Source organism: Seriola dumerili, unplaced genomic scaffold, assembly GCF_002260705.1.
Source record: "Seriola dumerili isolate Sdu_G_001 unplaced genomic scaffold, Sdu_1.0 BDQW01000155.1, whole genome shotgun sequence".
NCBI classification, from domain to species: domain Eukaryota; kingdom Metazoa; phylum Chordata; class Actinopteri; order Carangiformes; family Carangidae; genus Seriola; species Seriola dumerili.
In genome coordinates, this window is record NW_019174410.1 from 1778134 (window position 1) to 1793752 (window position 15619).

General features: G+C 44.5%; 1 protein-coding gene across 1 annotated transcript in view; it reads right to left on the reverse strand.

Annotated features, from left to right (window-relative positions):
* Positions 1–841: 841 nt before the first annotated feature.
* The window catches only part of atp10a (ATPase phospholipid transporting 10A (putative)), a 32733-nt gene continuing 17955 nt past the window's right edge, over positions 842–15619 (reverse strand). The window contains exons 12-21 of the mRNA XM_022751406.1: positions 15118–15244; positions 14811–14995; positions 13329–13689; positions 9793–9869; positions 8451–8576; positions 7505–7705; positions 6193–6273; positions 5971–6075; positions 1662–1849; positions 842–1493 (exon numbers count right to left, since the gene is read on the reverse strand). Of these exons, the coding sequence (XP_022607127.1) occupies positions 842–1493; positions 1662–1849; positions 5971–6075; positions 6193–6273; positions 7505–7705; positions 8451–8576; positions 9793–9869; positions 13329–13689; positions 14811–14995; positions 15118–15244 (2103 nt within the window). The remainder of the gene's footprint in view (positions 1494–1661; positions 1850–5970; positions 6076–6192; positions 6274–7504; positions 7706–8450; positions 8577–9792; positions 9870–13328; positions 13690–14810; positions 14996–15117; positions 15245–15619) is intronic.

The following is a 15619-nucleotide window of genomic DNA, read 5'->3' on the forward strand; positions in this document are numbered from 1 at the left end:
TCAGTGGACACCACACACACACACACACACACACACACACACACACACACACACACACACACAAATAGAGCATAATTTCTGGTAGCGTTTTGCTGTATACAGACTGAATTGAAAATTTCTTGGCGTGTGCTCTTAAAATGATTATATTCAAAAACCTACAGCTCTCAATTTTTCAGTGGAATGTACTGTACGACACAACAGTTATAAACACACTTTTCAGCATTTAAAATTTAGCAAAAAATCCAGCAACAAGACAAATATGCACTGAACAAATGCCACTATTTGCTGAAGTATGTAAAAATAAATCTCTTATTTGCATGGAAATCGTCACACACAAAATCAAACGTGTTTCTGTCGGGACTTAAAACCTATAAAACTTCTCCCCTCAGTTAGACCAACACTGATTTAAGGCCACACTGGCAACTGACCCAGGTCTTAATGCATTTACAGGCCAAGCTGAAAGAATGAACAGGGTACCACATCAGAGAGACAACAAACTCCCAAACAACCCCGCAGTGGAAAGTCTCTGCTCTGCTCCTCTTTACATTAAAAACCTGATCAAGTACTGAGATGCATCTTTGTGAAGTAAAATCTTCCCAGGATGAAGGAAAAAAAACAAAAAAAAAAGAACAGAAAAAGAAGAAAAAGAAAAATCAAGAACGGGAGATATTCCAGTTCTTCCAAACCTCAGAAATATCTTTAGTTTTAAACATCCAAAATATAAAGTACCTATTTCTGTCTTTTATAAAAGAATCTCCTTGAAAAATACAATAAAATTAGATTTCAAAAAAACTATCGTGCAAATTGGAGTTTGAGTTAAGATACTTCAGACCAGAAGACATCACAAGGTGGTGTGCAGCGACTGGTCTGCCACCTGCTCTGTCCTGTGTGCTGGATGAACGGCGTGGTCAGACTTGAGTCTTTCCTCTGAGTTCCTCATGTATTTGACGCACTGCGAGTCTCCGTCAGGGGGCAGAGTCAGCTGGACGCTGTCTGTCTGTGTGAGCAGAGGCGTGGAGGTGATCCAGCTGGACAGACTCTGATCCGACGGCTCTGAAGTCTTATCGAGAAACTCGGAGTCTTTGGTGGAAGGAGGCAGCTGCTCCCCGGAGAGCGGAGGAGCGTCTTTGGTGTAAGGAAGAGTGTCTATTTCTGTAGGAACTATTGTGTAGAGACCTGAAAGGCCCTTGTCACTGTCTGTGGGCCCCAGCGGGCTCCTCCGACCCGTCTCTTCATCTGCTTGTGAGATGGGCCCTTTCTTGGCATGTGATGCCGTGGAGCTGGGGAAGCTCCTCTGGTCCTTTTTATTGCAACCTTTAGGGGAGGGCTTATTGAGGGACAGGAAGGGAGGCTTGGGGCTGAGCGGTGACCCCACCTTGACCCTGCTCAGGCTGAGGATGTTCTTGCGGGTTTCAGCGGGGAGTTTATCCAACTGACTTCCAACTTGGACCGGACTGGGAAACAGCGTGCCTTGACACGCCCTGTAGAAATATCTGGAAAGAAAAGCAAAACCAGATATCAGGACATTTTCTGCACTACTCCAGAGATGAACATGAGGCTCTTGGACTAAAGATGAAAGGCATCTGGAATTAATCACTGATGAACTTCATGGCACACGTCATAAATATTTGAAAAACGAGCCGCAAATAGCAGCAGTGTACCGAGGCAGCAGCGCCGCCACAGGTGTGATGACACAGAGCAGGTAGAAGAGGGGGTCCTGCAGCAGCCTCTGCATGGTCCAGTAGGGGTTAGAGGGGGGGTAGCAGGTGGGACAGGAGGTGTTGTAGCACAGAGCCACGGTGAAGAACAAGGCTATACTGAAGGAGATAGACAGCCAGTTCATCCAGGTCTACAGGGGAAGGACACAAGGAAACGCTTCATCAATTTACTTTGTTTAGTTTCCTAAAATATTAACAGGAACAAACTGAACATCCAAATCATTAAAAAGAAAAAGATACACGCTATTGTCCACATGTGACATTATCCACAAACTTACTTTGTAGTTGTTGATAAAACATGTACACACACACACACACACACACACACACACACACACACACACACACACACACACACACATAAAGCAGTGAGAACCAGAGGGACGTACATGACATTTTGGATGAAATGGACAAATATAAACACGTATGTATGTATGTGTATATATATATATATATATATATACACCCACCGGCCACTTCATTAGGTTCACCTGTTCAACTGCTCGTTAACGCGAATATCTAACAGGCCGATCACATGGCAGCAACTCAATGTATTTAGGCACATAGACACGGTCAAGTCGATCTGCTGAAGTTCAAACTGAGAAATCAGAACGGGGAAGAAAGGCGTTTTAAGTGACTTTGAACGTGGCGTGGTTGTTGGTGTCAGGCGGGCTGGTCGGAGTATTTCAGAAACTGCTGATCTACTGGGATTTTCACACACAACCATCTCTAGGGTTTTATAGAGAAAAGAGAAAACATCCAGTGAGCAGCAGTTCTCTGGATCAGTTCCTCTTGTTGATGCCAGAGGTCAGAGGACAAAAGGCCAGACTGGTTGGAGCTGATAGAAAGACGACAGTAACTCCAACGACCACATGCAGAAGAGCAGCTCTGAACGCACAACACGCCGAACCGTGAAGCAGATGCGGCGACAGCAGCAGGAAACCACAGCAGGTGCCTCGTATCAACGGTTCAGGCTGCTGGACGTGGTGTAACGGTGCGGGGGATATTTCCTCAGCACCGACCGAGCATCGTTTAAACGCCACAACCTGCCTGAGTGTTGTTGCTGAGCACGTCCGTCCCTTTATGACCACAGTGCACCCGTCTTCTGATGGCTGCTTCCAGCAGGATAACATCACCATGTCACAAAGCTCAAATCATCTCAAACTGGTTTCTTGAACACGCAGCCTCCACAGTCGCCAGATCTCACTCCATCAGAGCATCTCTGGGACGTGGCGGAGCGGCAGATTCGCATCATGGATGTGCAGCCGACAACGTGATGCTATCATGTCAATATGCACCAAAACCTCTGAGGACTGTTTCCAGCACCTCGTTGAATCTGTGCCACGAAGAATTAAGGCAGTTGTGAAGGTGAAAGGGATCCAACCCGGTACTAACAGGGTGAACCTGCTGAAGTGGCCACTGAGGGAAACTGTCGCTTCTGCACAAATGAATTCTTAATCAATTTATTAATCAAAAACCAAAGGACTTGACACTGGAAACGCTCACGCCCTTTTGGCATTGAGAAATGTATTGTGGGTAACCAACCAACAAGAAGAGAAAACAGTTTGTAGCTGCTGAAGACGTGTTACTAATCATACTTCAAAATGAGGAACGGCTCGGTGATGATGGAAAAATAAAACTAAACTAAACTCAACATGGTAGTAAGGGTGATGCTAGTAGCATGGAGGGGGGAGGGGGTGCAGGAAATGAACCAGGTTCCCCTTTAACGCGGCCTCTTCAAGGCGGGGATGTTGTGACTTTATTTCACCTCGCCGGCGGGACAGACGCCGACGCTGTTGTGTTACACGTCACGCCTCTGATCCCTGAACGCCGGCGTGCTCTCTAAAAATCACACACTGGAGCAGCATCATGCCGGCGTTGTGTTTGGTTCAGAGCAAACAAAGGATGGGGGGGGGGGGGGTTGCTGAGGAGGATCAGGGATGAGAGTGAGATCCAGCAAAGAGGAAGGAAAAGAACGAGAGACCCTGAGAACTGGGTTCGTGTAGCACAAGCTGTGTGGATTCTGCTGTGAAAGGTCGGGGAGAGAGACTTCCTGTTGCTACAGTCAGAGAGGGAAATCATGGGAGCCGTGGCAAGACAGAAGGAGTTCATCATCGACCACACAGTGACAAAAAGGAAAAAGAGACAGACAGAAGGACACCACCGAGTCCCGACTCAAACCAAGTCCGAGTACGCAACGATTTCTTTTCGAGGACACTCGATATCAGAGAGAAATCTGGAAGGTCAGTGAAGTGATGTAGGACTGTCGCCAACACGCCTGCAGGGAACGCATCCGCCCGCAAAGACACATCCCAGAGGACGACTAAAAAGTGGATCAGAGATCACATTAAGTCTTGAATCACACCACGGAAGGAAAAACACAACGAGGCGGCAACTTCAGGGAAATCTGAACGCAGCAAAAGACATGCAGAATATTCAACACGGAATTTAATTTAGACTTTCACTAACCCACAAAAGATGCATCCGAGCACCGTGAGCGTTTTGTGACACACAAATCCACGAAGAACGATATGATCCCCGCCGACACAGACAGACAGACAGACAGACACAGAACATGAAGAACGAAGCTTGTGATCTGATCTGTTCTCTCTTCCACACATGGCCGTGCTGCGCTCCGACACATGTGGAGGGCAGAGCAGGAATGCTGCTCTCAGCGCCATGCGTCTCCGCGCAGGAAAAAAAAAACAAAACTTGCCAATTTCCATTACTGACCATAAATTCACGGAGTCTGGACGCAGCCAGATGGAATGCGACGGTGTCTCGTGCACAGTCTCGTGCACAGTCTGGAGGGGTACTACACTGCACTGCACTGCACTGTACTGTGAGGATGGCGAGGAAGAGCACGCCATACAAGGTGACCAGATTTCAAGTCCTTTTCACAACACGTGGTCCGAAACAAAAGCAGGTGGATCTGCACTGAAAATCAAATGTGACCCGTCCAACGAAACATTTACAGAACTACAAGCTGGAAAAACTCCTGCCACGCTTCACGAGTCGGCTACCATCTCGTTTCCAAATCCACCTGAACCTTTCCATGAAACACATCGTCTCTGCCGTGTGACAACAACAAAACACCGGCTTTAAATGTGTTTGTGATGTTTATAATCAGCTGATCTGTTTGTTTTGAAGAGGAGGAGGAGGAGGAGGAGGAAGAAGAGACCTCTGCCGATAATTCAGATAAATCAGACAACTCCCATGATCCCACGCTATTTCACAACGTCACCAAACGCAGGCTTTTGTTATTGTTTTGATTGACAGACTCTGAGCAGCTGAAGTTACATACTGTGAGTTTAACAGATCAATAAGTCAGTTTTCATTCATACAGCCCCCGACTCTCGCCCAGCAACTCCCATATACGACCCTTTCATTAGAGCTGAATTAGTCACACGTTTCTTAATTGGCTTCGTTCGTCCCGGGCTTCGTCTAAAACTAATTAAACTGTAGTAGCTGGATTGGATTTGTAGTTACTCAACATTGTGGTGATTCACACCGGGGTTGTACTCCGCTGCTCTGTTGTATGTTTTGCTTGCCGTCACCTCAGATACCTTTAATTTACTTTCCCCGCCGTTTACCGATCATGAATGTTCCCGTGCAGCCGGAGAATGAAGAACCTGCCAGCTGAGCATTTGGAAATGTTTTCGTCCGTGGTCGATGCAGCTCGCCGTGAACACTCCTCTGCACGAGGGGCCGTCGTGTCCAGGAAGGCAGTTAGTGAAAAGGACATTTTTCATGTACAAAACTTGTCAGGCTAAATTTACAGCCTCGGCATAATGGAAAAGACTCCCGATTCAATGCAGGGTCATAAATTTAAAATGGCTTGTGACTAAGACCGCCGGGCCGTTTACGAGAACCATGAGATTACCTGAGAGAGAGAGAGAGAGAAAAAAAAAAACCAAGAGGGAGGGAAGAAGATACGCAGGTGTTTTGGAGCTGTGTGGCAGCGTGAAGTGCCTTTGTGGTTTAGACAGTTTGCAGTTTTCCTGGACGGAGGCAGACAGACTGTCAGGCTGATGTATAGGCTCTGCTGCTGCAGTGCCTTCTGGTTCAATGTAATCAGCCAGAGTTAAATATCCACGTGCCTGTCAGCCCTTCACACCAGTGCTCTCACAAAGCCAACATGCTGGTACGAGAGAGAAACAGCAGCGCTGGGGAGAGAAAGGAAGCGTCTCTCTCTCTCCTCAGCTCAAGTGAAGAAATCTGCCATCAGTGAGTTTAAAATGAATTTCTTTACCCAGGTTTTGGTCTCAATGCCCAAGTGCAGCAGAATGGTGAATAAAGCGAGGGTGGTGATGGGAGTTCCCCATGTAAACAGATCCACATCAGAGTCAGCGTAGGCCTGGGGAGAGGAAGAGGGAGAGTGGGAGGAGACAGGGAGGAAAGAGGGGAAATGATGAGTAAGTAAGAGCAACAAACTGAGTGAAGACCAGCTGATGGAAATGAAAACCAGACTCACGAAGTAAGGAATGAAGAAGCAGACCAGACTCTGGTAGAAGGCATCGATCATGTTCATCCAGAACATATATGGCTTATATTCCTGCAGGAGAGAACCAGAGATCCACAGTCACGCGTCTCATCAGTGTGACCGAGCGGAGGTCGAGAGCGAGGAGCAGCGCCGTGTAAAAAGAATACTGTCAGGCATCGTAAAGTCAAAGCTTCTCAATGATCCATCTATATGCACGAAATGAAGAAACTGTCTGGAAAAGCTTGTAACTGTGAAAATGTAATGACTAAAAAAAAAATTAAAGATGATAAAGTAGATTTTAATTACAGCAGAGATGGTTCACGTCCTGATTTCCATCAGTATGTGGTGCTTGCTTAGTTGTGATGGAGACATGATGACAACTGAACCATCTCCATGACAACTGAGCAAAATCCATCTGCTGATAAAGGCCATGAGATGTGGCTGAAAGCTCTAGAAGAAATTTATTAAGTGGACCCTTTTTATTAATAAATAAATAAATAAATAAAAATGAAAATAAATCACATTAAGACATTTTTGCTAAATTATTTTCATAATTGGTTAAACGGTCAATTATTTTCTTGATCAATCGATTAATCTATGAAATGTGAAAAAGTATTGAGAAATTCCTGTTACAACTTCCCAGAAACGCAAATTGCTTGATTGTCCGACCTGCAGCTCAAAAAATGTTTCGTTTACCATCATATGTGACAGTAAATCCTGAAATCCGCCTCACCCCTGACCAATCAGAAAATGGCCACATTTTAGCCTTAATAAAATTTAAACGTGCGAGTTAAATAAAAGTTCACTCCCTGTGCAGGTGTCAAGAAGGAGGAAATTAGCTCTAGAGACCAAAACAGTTTTTGTACCAGGCTGTAAACATGTTTATTTCTGCTGTAAAGTTGGACATTTTAACATGGGAGTCTATGGGGACTGACTCACTGTTGGAGCCAGACTCTAGTGGTCGTTAGAGGAACTGCAGCTGCTGCCAATTCTGTGTTGTCGGATCAAACCGATATTTGGTTTATTATTCCTGAAAAGTGACTGACTAATATATAAATTGAGGAATTGTAAAATGAGCATTTCACTGTGATATTGTAATGTCGACCATTTATTCTGCCATGATCGGAGCAAAACAGACCCTTTATCGTTAGTTTTAATGTAATGTGATGAATGTGAAGTGATGTCAGTTTAGTTTCCAGTGGCTTCTGTAAACATTGATCTATTAAAATCTTTCATTTTTCCAGGCTCATATTCTCCCCGTGTCGTTGGTTGTTAAACGCTGAAACAGAAAATGTGACGGGACCTCGGAGTTCTGGCCGGTCATGTAGAGCTGAGGTAGTTGCTGGAGAGTCTCCGCTGACACGTCTTTGTCCAGAGTGCCAGTGATGAGTTGTGGGAAGGCAGAGAACATCATGTTGAAGAAGATGAGATACCACTGGTCAATCATGGCTGAACCTGAGAACCCACAGTAGAACTGATACCAGAAGATGAGCGCTACAAACATCTGTGGGAAGAAAAGGACATAATCAGCGCGGATCCACATGAGGACGCAGAGGATTAAAAACAAGGACACACACCCTCGGTTTTTAACGCATCTAAACGACATATATAAACCCTTTTCCGCCAAAATTAACAGGCTCTTTAAAACACGTGAAAACCCGCTGATAAAAGCCAAATGACGCCTTTTTCATTTCCATTGATCGGACTGAGGACACACACAGCTGCAGAGAGTGATGTCATCACATGCACTTACAGAGCACACACACACACGCAGTGGAGAGGGAGAGAGAGAGAGAGAGAGAGAGAGAGAGAGAGAGAGAGAGAGAGAGAGAGAGAGAGAGAGAGAGAGAGAGAGAGAGAGAGAGAGAGAGTGAGAGAGAGAGAGAGAGAGAGAGAGAGACGCTGGCCGCCATGCAAACTGGTAAAACGGATCCTGTGAGACGTTTCCATCAGTGATTGTGTGTTTTTAAAACCTACTTCGGGGCTGCAGCTCACTCTTTCATGCTGAAGCGCTGTGTAGCCCCGTGCTGGACAGGTGACAGGTCTGTTTACAGTGTTTGTCCGATAAATACCTGCGTCTAATGCAGAGTCATTTGACCCGGATGTGACAGATTGAACCCTTTTCCACTGCCGACAAAAGGCCGATGTCTTAGCGGGTTTTTTTTTTGACCAGTGGAAAAGGGGCTATAGACACACAGACTGTTACTGTGTTCGCTAATATTCAGTGATCAGTACATAAAGATGCTTACAGCGTTTTTGTAGAAGAAATAGAGGATCATGTTAGCCAGTCTGGAGTAGCACCAGTGTCCGTGGACCAGCAGAAGCTTCTGGAGATACCGGAAACGTGGGAGAGCGAAGTCGCTCGCCATCACTGCCTGCAAAACACCAGAAGGACCAAACAGTCAATCTCATCCATCCTGCACTTTCGCCCTCCCTCACACCATCTACACACACACACACACACACACACACACACACACACACACACGATTTGTGCAGCTATTAATGTCTGGCCCTGCTACACTCGCCTGCCGCCCTTTAATGAATCTTTAGCGGTGTTTAATCTTTCCAAAGCAATAAGCCTTAAACGAGTTGTCCACCTTTCGGGATTCATCGTTACAGCGGCGGGAATATGCCGGTCTCATCTATCAACATCGGAAACAAAACCCTCCCTGGAGTCAAGCCTGGTTCATAACTTACATTTTAAACAACGGTGCTAACTCTTCATGACACCTCTCAACTGTCAACAGCATCTGTCAACAAGAAAAATAACAGCAGATGCCTCATTGTGCAGCAATTTACTTTCTGCTGCGCTCTAATAACAGCCTCGTAACGAGCGCGTGGGGAGTGCGCTCCTAGCAGAAGAAAGGTGTGTTAATCATAATGCAGCGTGTGTGCTGGCCCGAGTGCAGAAATGTGCGTCTCAGCACACCGTGGGATCCCGAGGAGTGACTGCTGTGTCATTAAAAGCAAATTTGATTAACAATGATTAATCTAGCGGCTCAGTTAAGGACAGGATACTGAGACTTTAACAGATGTGCTACACAGCAGCGTGTCTGTGAAGCCTCCCCTGGAAGTTAATTGGGAATCTCCATCATTGCGATGCAAAAATCACCTTTCTGGAACAGGGCACTACTATAAAATGCACAAGGGGGGGGTGTGGGTCAACTGTTTTTTTTTTTCTCGTCTTCCTGCAGCCATTTTTCAGTGATGCTGCCTTAGCTGTGGCATTGGCCGTGACCTTAGAGCAGGAAGAGAAGCTGGTGTGGATGGAGTCGAGACCATAAAGTGTACCGATTCTCTGCAGGGTCGCGGGAGAAGATACCTGAGTCAGCAACACACAGGCAATCCTATTTAGAGGAAGTGTATGGATGTGGGGCTAAAACACACACTTAAGAGTAATGAAAAACCATTAACTATGCTGAAGAAGTGTCTTTGCTTGTTCGTTTATCTTCTCTCCCGTAGATCCTCTCACTTTCTACTCATCCTCTACTTTCGTTTTTCCTTCTTATGATCCCCCTTCAACTCTCTTCATCCTTCATCTCCCCCTGTTCCCAAACGGTCACGCCAAGATTTCGTTTTACTGCTTACCTGCATGCCCTCCTGTCCCGAGATCCCCACGCCCACGTCCGCTACCTGGATCATGCTGACGTCATTGGCGCCATCACCTGTAATCAATACAGAGATAATACATCAACTGTAATCAAGAGATTGACAGGCCGTCAGTTCGTCAGCAGCCTGGAAGCAGAGAGAGGTTATATTATGGTAGCTGTGCGTGCATGTGTGTGTGTGTTTGTGTTTGTGTGAGTGTGTGTTTGTGTGAGTGTGTGTATTATCCAGTGTTTACCAGGTGCCCTTCACCAGCTCCACTGTCCCTCTGGCTGCAGTGGCTGATGTGAGGTGTGTTTTTATTTTGTTTTCTGCTCCACTTTGAGGGCTGCTGATACTTTCTTTTGTCACCTCAGGTGGGAGAGTGGGAGGTGAAGTGTTGGCGGGCAGAGAGAGAGATTTGTTGTCAAAACACTAAACAGCGCTGGAGTGGCAGCGCAAGGTGAGTGAGAGAGGTGGGCGGTAATGAGCGCTCAAGCAGAAGTTACCGTCGATGCAGTCGGACAAAATCCACCAACACACACGTCTGTAAAACTACAGTTCATATATATTAAAGGGGAACTCCACAGAAAGTCTCATGAAACTCCCTCTGGAGACAAACCGATAACTCGTGATATTAATCAGCTAACGTTAGCTACCACAGCCAACACCGTCTCCTCACTCTACGGCCCCTTTAGGAGACCAGCAGCAGGTCTGAGTGTATTATCAGTATATTATTAGCCTATCAAACTGACATGACTTTGTACTGGGCTGATCAGATGTCGTTAGTAGATAAAAGACAGCGGCAAAAAAGGCGCAAATTTGTTCGTGTTGCATCGTTTATTGTTGTATTCTTTTGGCAGGGACAAGTAATCCATCAGTTAGTGTTAAAAATGCTTTGCCGAGCTTTGTGCAGCAACAGGCTGTAATAACAAGAAAAACAGATCTGTCTTTTCTTTCCCAAAGGATGCAGAGAGTTAAGTTTACACAGGGATAGATTTTAATATTAGCTACTGTCACATTTCATGCCAGTTGCCTTGGGTTGAGGGACAACACCCACTTAGGAGACCGGAACTGTTTCCCATTTCATAGCATTAGCACTGCCTGTAATGCGGCATCTTCTGTAGAGAGGGTCTTTGGTGGTACGGGCAGGGGCTAGCTGGTTAGCATGCTAACTTCAACGTGATAGAAACAAGAGTTAACATTGGTGTTACTTTCCACCTCTGGAGACAGATGTTGATGAGTAAAGGAATGAAGCAAAACTTACAAAATAGCTCCTTTAATGCTGTGTCATAATATCAAGCTCACAAGGCAATCCAGCTAGTTAGCCGGCTAGCTAGCATGTTTAGCCTTGTTAAGCTAAATAAAGGGAGGGGTTAGTTATTGTGTCTCTGTGCCGTGTGTATTTACAGCAGCTTCTAGCTGGTTGATTTCAAATTACTTTGGTCTTGTTTTTAGTCTTGCTAACAACAGCTAACTTGCTAAATTTGGTAGCAGTAGATTAGCTTAGAAGAGGCTAATGTTGACAACTCTTTTCTCAGGAAACGTGTGACTGGGAAAAATAAATGAAACTCTTTAAAAATGCACATTTTGAATTAAAAAGTTATTAAGTTAAAGAGTTATTAAGTTAAAGAGTCATAACAATCTATTAAAGTCTTTAAAAATGTGTTGGTTGCTCTATTCATATGACCATTTATTTCACGCCTTCTTTATTTATTTAATATTGAACACTTTTAGGTTCCATATTGGACTTTAACTACTGATTATTTTGATAATCAATTAATCTGGATGATTGATTATTTTCTGATTTAGTTTTTAGTCTAGAAAATGTTGTAAAATTGACATGAAATTATTGAATTACTTTTCTGTTCTGTCTTAAAACACAACTAACTTTTCAAAGCAGTGTACGCGGCGCGTAGATCATATTCAATTTTTTTTTTTTGCATCTTTTTCTTGCTTACTGTGGATGATTTAAATCGCTGTAACAGCAGGAAAACAAATGACACATTGAAATGTTGTGTGAGGTAAAATATAATTAACATATAGATTACAGTAGGCGGAGGCTCCATTCTTGTTAGTGTCTGCAAGGTCTGAAAACGATGAAAATAATAAGATTAGGGCGCTGATAGATGTTAGAGCTGCAGCATCATCTGCTGTTTGCAGCTGCAGTGTTTTCCTCCACATTACTGCAAACATAGCAGTGACAGAAAAGAGCTTGTCTGGCAAAGTCGTGATCCTCCTGAGTGCAGCACAAACAAATAAATGGAAAGCAGGGGAAAGACGCCCTCACGTCACCTCCGTTATGCTAAAAGTGTATAATTACTAAAGGGTCCCTAAAATAACACTGTTTCAACTCAGTGGTCACAGCAATGGTGCAGAAAGTGTGTATGTTTGATGATTGAGCACGTCTCTCCGGCCTAAACTGTGGGAATAATTGTTATAAATATTTATTTAAGAGGAAAAGATGTTTTATGTTCATGCTGCTTGAAGACGAGCCTTTGGGCTACTACACAGTTATTTGACAACTCTATGAATTATGAATATTTCGTTTGCTGAACTGGCCAAAATATTTGACGCTCCCACACTCAAACTATCAGCTGCTCAGGTTTTTCTTTTGGACGATGCATCACCTGAAAGTGCATAAATGAATGCAGATTTTTCAAATGGTACACTTGATAGTTTCAGTTTCTGTGGGTAAGGTATTTAAGAAGTGTTTGACTTCATGTGAAATGTGTATTTAGTTTATACACAATGGCTACACGCCAGCATAGGCTTCACTAAGGTTGGCAAGTCTGTAGTCTGAGCTTTTATTACAACACAGGCTTCCTTGTTAAAAATTTCCAAACCTTATCTGTAAAAAATATAAATAACCCTGATGCTCCTTTCAGAGTCACAGAAAACATTGTACAACTGCGTTCACTGGAAAAACAAAACTATGTCACACCTCAGAGGTTTTATAAAAGTCTGATTAAAATCAGATGCTGGTCCTTTTCTACTCCTACTGGGAAACAACCTGGAACCAGGACTGGAGGCGTAGACCTGCCTCACTATGTTTCAGTGATGCTAACTGGTTACCGTTTTGGAGAGGCAGCACGCTTTTCAAAGTAGGCACAAGTTATCGAGACGACTGATGAACATGAAATACTTCAGGTAAGCCAGTCTGAAGTTGTAATATTTGCGTCCCCGTGCTCCGTCGGCAGCTGTGTTTTCAGGGGCTCAGGCGTGTTTTAATCTGTCTGGACGCTGCTGATGAGCCTGAAGGTTCAAGACTCCAGCTTATAGTTTAATCAGTGTAGTGATAAGGAATGTTTATTTCCCAAATTTAGCTCCTCACATTAAATATTCATATTCTCTTTTGAACAGGACTGGAAATGATTTTGGACATGTTCTTCCTTTTTTGACAAATCTGATATCAACATGCATTTTAATCGTCTAACTGTGATCTTAAGATGGACCATAAACACCGAGCTCAAAGACAAAGATATATTACACTGTACACGTGAATGTGTGTGATAGCGTCTTGTTGACCTGGTACTTACCTATGGCCAGAGTCATGACCTTCAGCTTGTTCCGCACCAGTTTGACCACCATGCTCTTCTGCAGCGGCGTGGAGCGGCAGCAGAGCACTGAGCGACAGCTCCGCGCTACTGCCAGAAACTTATCCTCCAAACTCTTATCCAGGGCGTAAGCCAAGGTCCTCCCATCAATTACCAGGCCCAGCCGGTGCACCATGAAGGGAACGGTGTGGGAGGATGAGGAGGAGGACGGAGATGAAGCGGGATAGATCTCAAAGGGTGGAAAGTTAGCGTGGAAGGCCTTGGCGGTTTGGTCTGTAGAGCTGCAGAGGAATTTGGCCTGGATGTAGTGTAAACTCTCCTCCAGCAACAACGCACATGCCTCCTGGTTCAGAGACAGGCAGAGAGGGGGCTGGACTTCAGGATCAGGACACGGAGTTGTTTAATATCAAACTGTCTGACCTGCTTCACATCTGGCAGCCAGATGCTTCAGCAGCAAAGAATTAAACATCGTGGGTCCTCAGATGACTGTCTGACCTCATTTTTTAATACTGGCAGTTTTTCAATAAAGATAACGGACAAACAAATAAATTATATTAATAAGAATTGTTAAAACATGTTGCAAAATATGCTTATTGACTTTGTTGCTGAGAATTGGATGAGAAGTTTGATACCACTCTATACGATAAATAATAACCAGCACAGTTAGCTTAGCTTAGCATAAAGACTGGTACACGATGAGGAAGTAGGTGGAGGGCCGGGCGGAGCGTCAACAGCATTAGCTTGATTTCCAGAACTTGCATACAGAAGCTTTGATCTGTCAGTTATTTTCTTGATTTATTGATTAATCAACCGTCAATAAAATGCAAACAAGGAAAATTGTGGAAAATTAACACAGATTTCTTCAAATTGCTCATTTAGTCCAGACCCAAAGATATTGACGATTACTGTCAACCAGCTACTTGTTTTGGCTCTACACGTTCCATATTATTTAATTTGTGCAAGAATCTCAGTGTGAAAACGACAAATTGAGGTTTTACCGAAGGGCTTATGGGCTTGTTGTCATACTGTTGCCAGGTAACCAGCAGAAATACCAGGAAGTGGCATGAAACCGGCATTTAACCTCCTGTAAAACCGCAACTCTTATTTTTCTACAGATAAACAAATGGACAGAACCAGGCTAGCTGTTTCCCCTAGTTTCCATTCTTTATGCTAAGCTAAGCTAACTGGCTGTCGCTTCCTGTTTACTGCACAAATAAGAGTGGCATCAGTCTTCTCATCTTAACTATTGGCAACTATTCCTTTAATTAAACAGCCTGAAAAAACACTAGCATACTTTATATATATTATCTTTCATTCACCGTATATTTACTATATTTTAGGAGCAAACCCAAGCAACGTGACAATGTTCTGTTTTATATTCACTTTGGATATTGTAAACTTGAATGTGTCGACTCTTCAAAATAACAAGGTGGACTTTACGAAATCCTGGTTGGTGTCGCTCACCTGAGAATCAGCATTCAGCGTCAGGATCTCCTCCTCGGGGTCCAGCAGCTTGCAGGCATACGCTATATTTACGGCCGTTTCTTGTTTGTCACCCGTCAGCACCCATATCTGCAGGCCGGCCTTCCTCAGAGACGCTATAGTTTCAGGCACGCCGTCCTGCAGACGGTCCTCAATGCCCGTCGCTCCTGCAGGTGAAGATGCACGACTGTGACAAACCCTCCAACAATAACATTATATACTTATTTAAATGAGAACTGTGAACAAGCCTTTGTCTGAGGAGGCCTGGAGACGGAGGAATATAAATTACCTAAAAGCTGGAGGTTTGTTTCCAGTCGCAGGGCCGACTCGAAGAGCAGCTCCTCTCTTCCCTGAATGGCCGTTTCAGCCTCCAGGTGACGCTGCAGCCAGCAGGCATACTCATCCTTGCTCAGGGTCTGGCACATGAACACAGACATTTACACACACACACACACACAAACACAAACACCATTATCTGTTAAGTTAACAGTGGAGCAGCTTCTCCTCCTTTGCCCACATAGCAGAGGAGGATCCACAGGAAAATGTGAGACCTTGAGAAGGTGTTTCATCACATCGCTCTGGTGACGGGTTTTGCACAAGCAGGGATATAATGAGCCCAGCTTGTGAGAGCATAAATTAACAGCCTGGGAAAGTGGCACAGATTGCAGCTGAGTCACGAAGAATGTCACTTTAGGAAGCGCCGGTCTATGTGATCATCTGTGCCGGGCTACAAACACAACCTGCCGAACAGCCACTGAGACACATCATCTGCAGCTTCTGAAGCAGTTTAA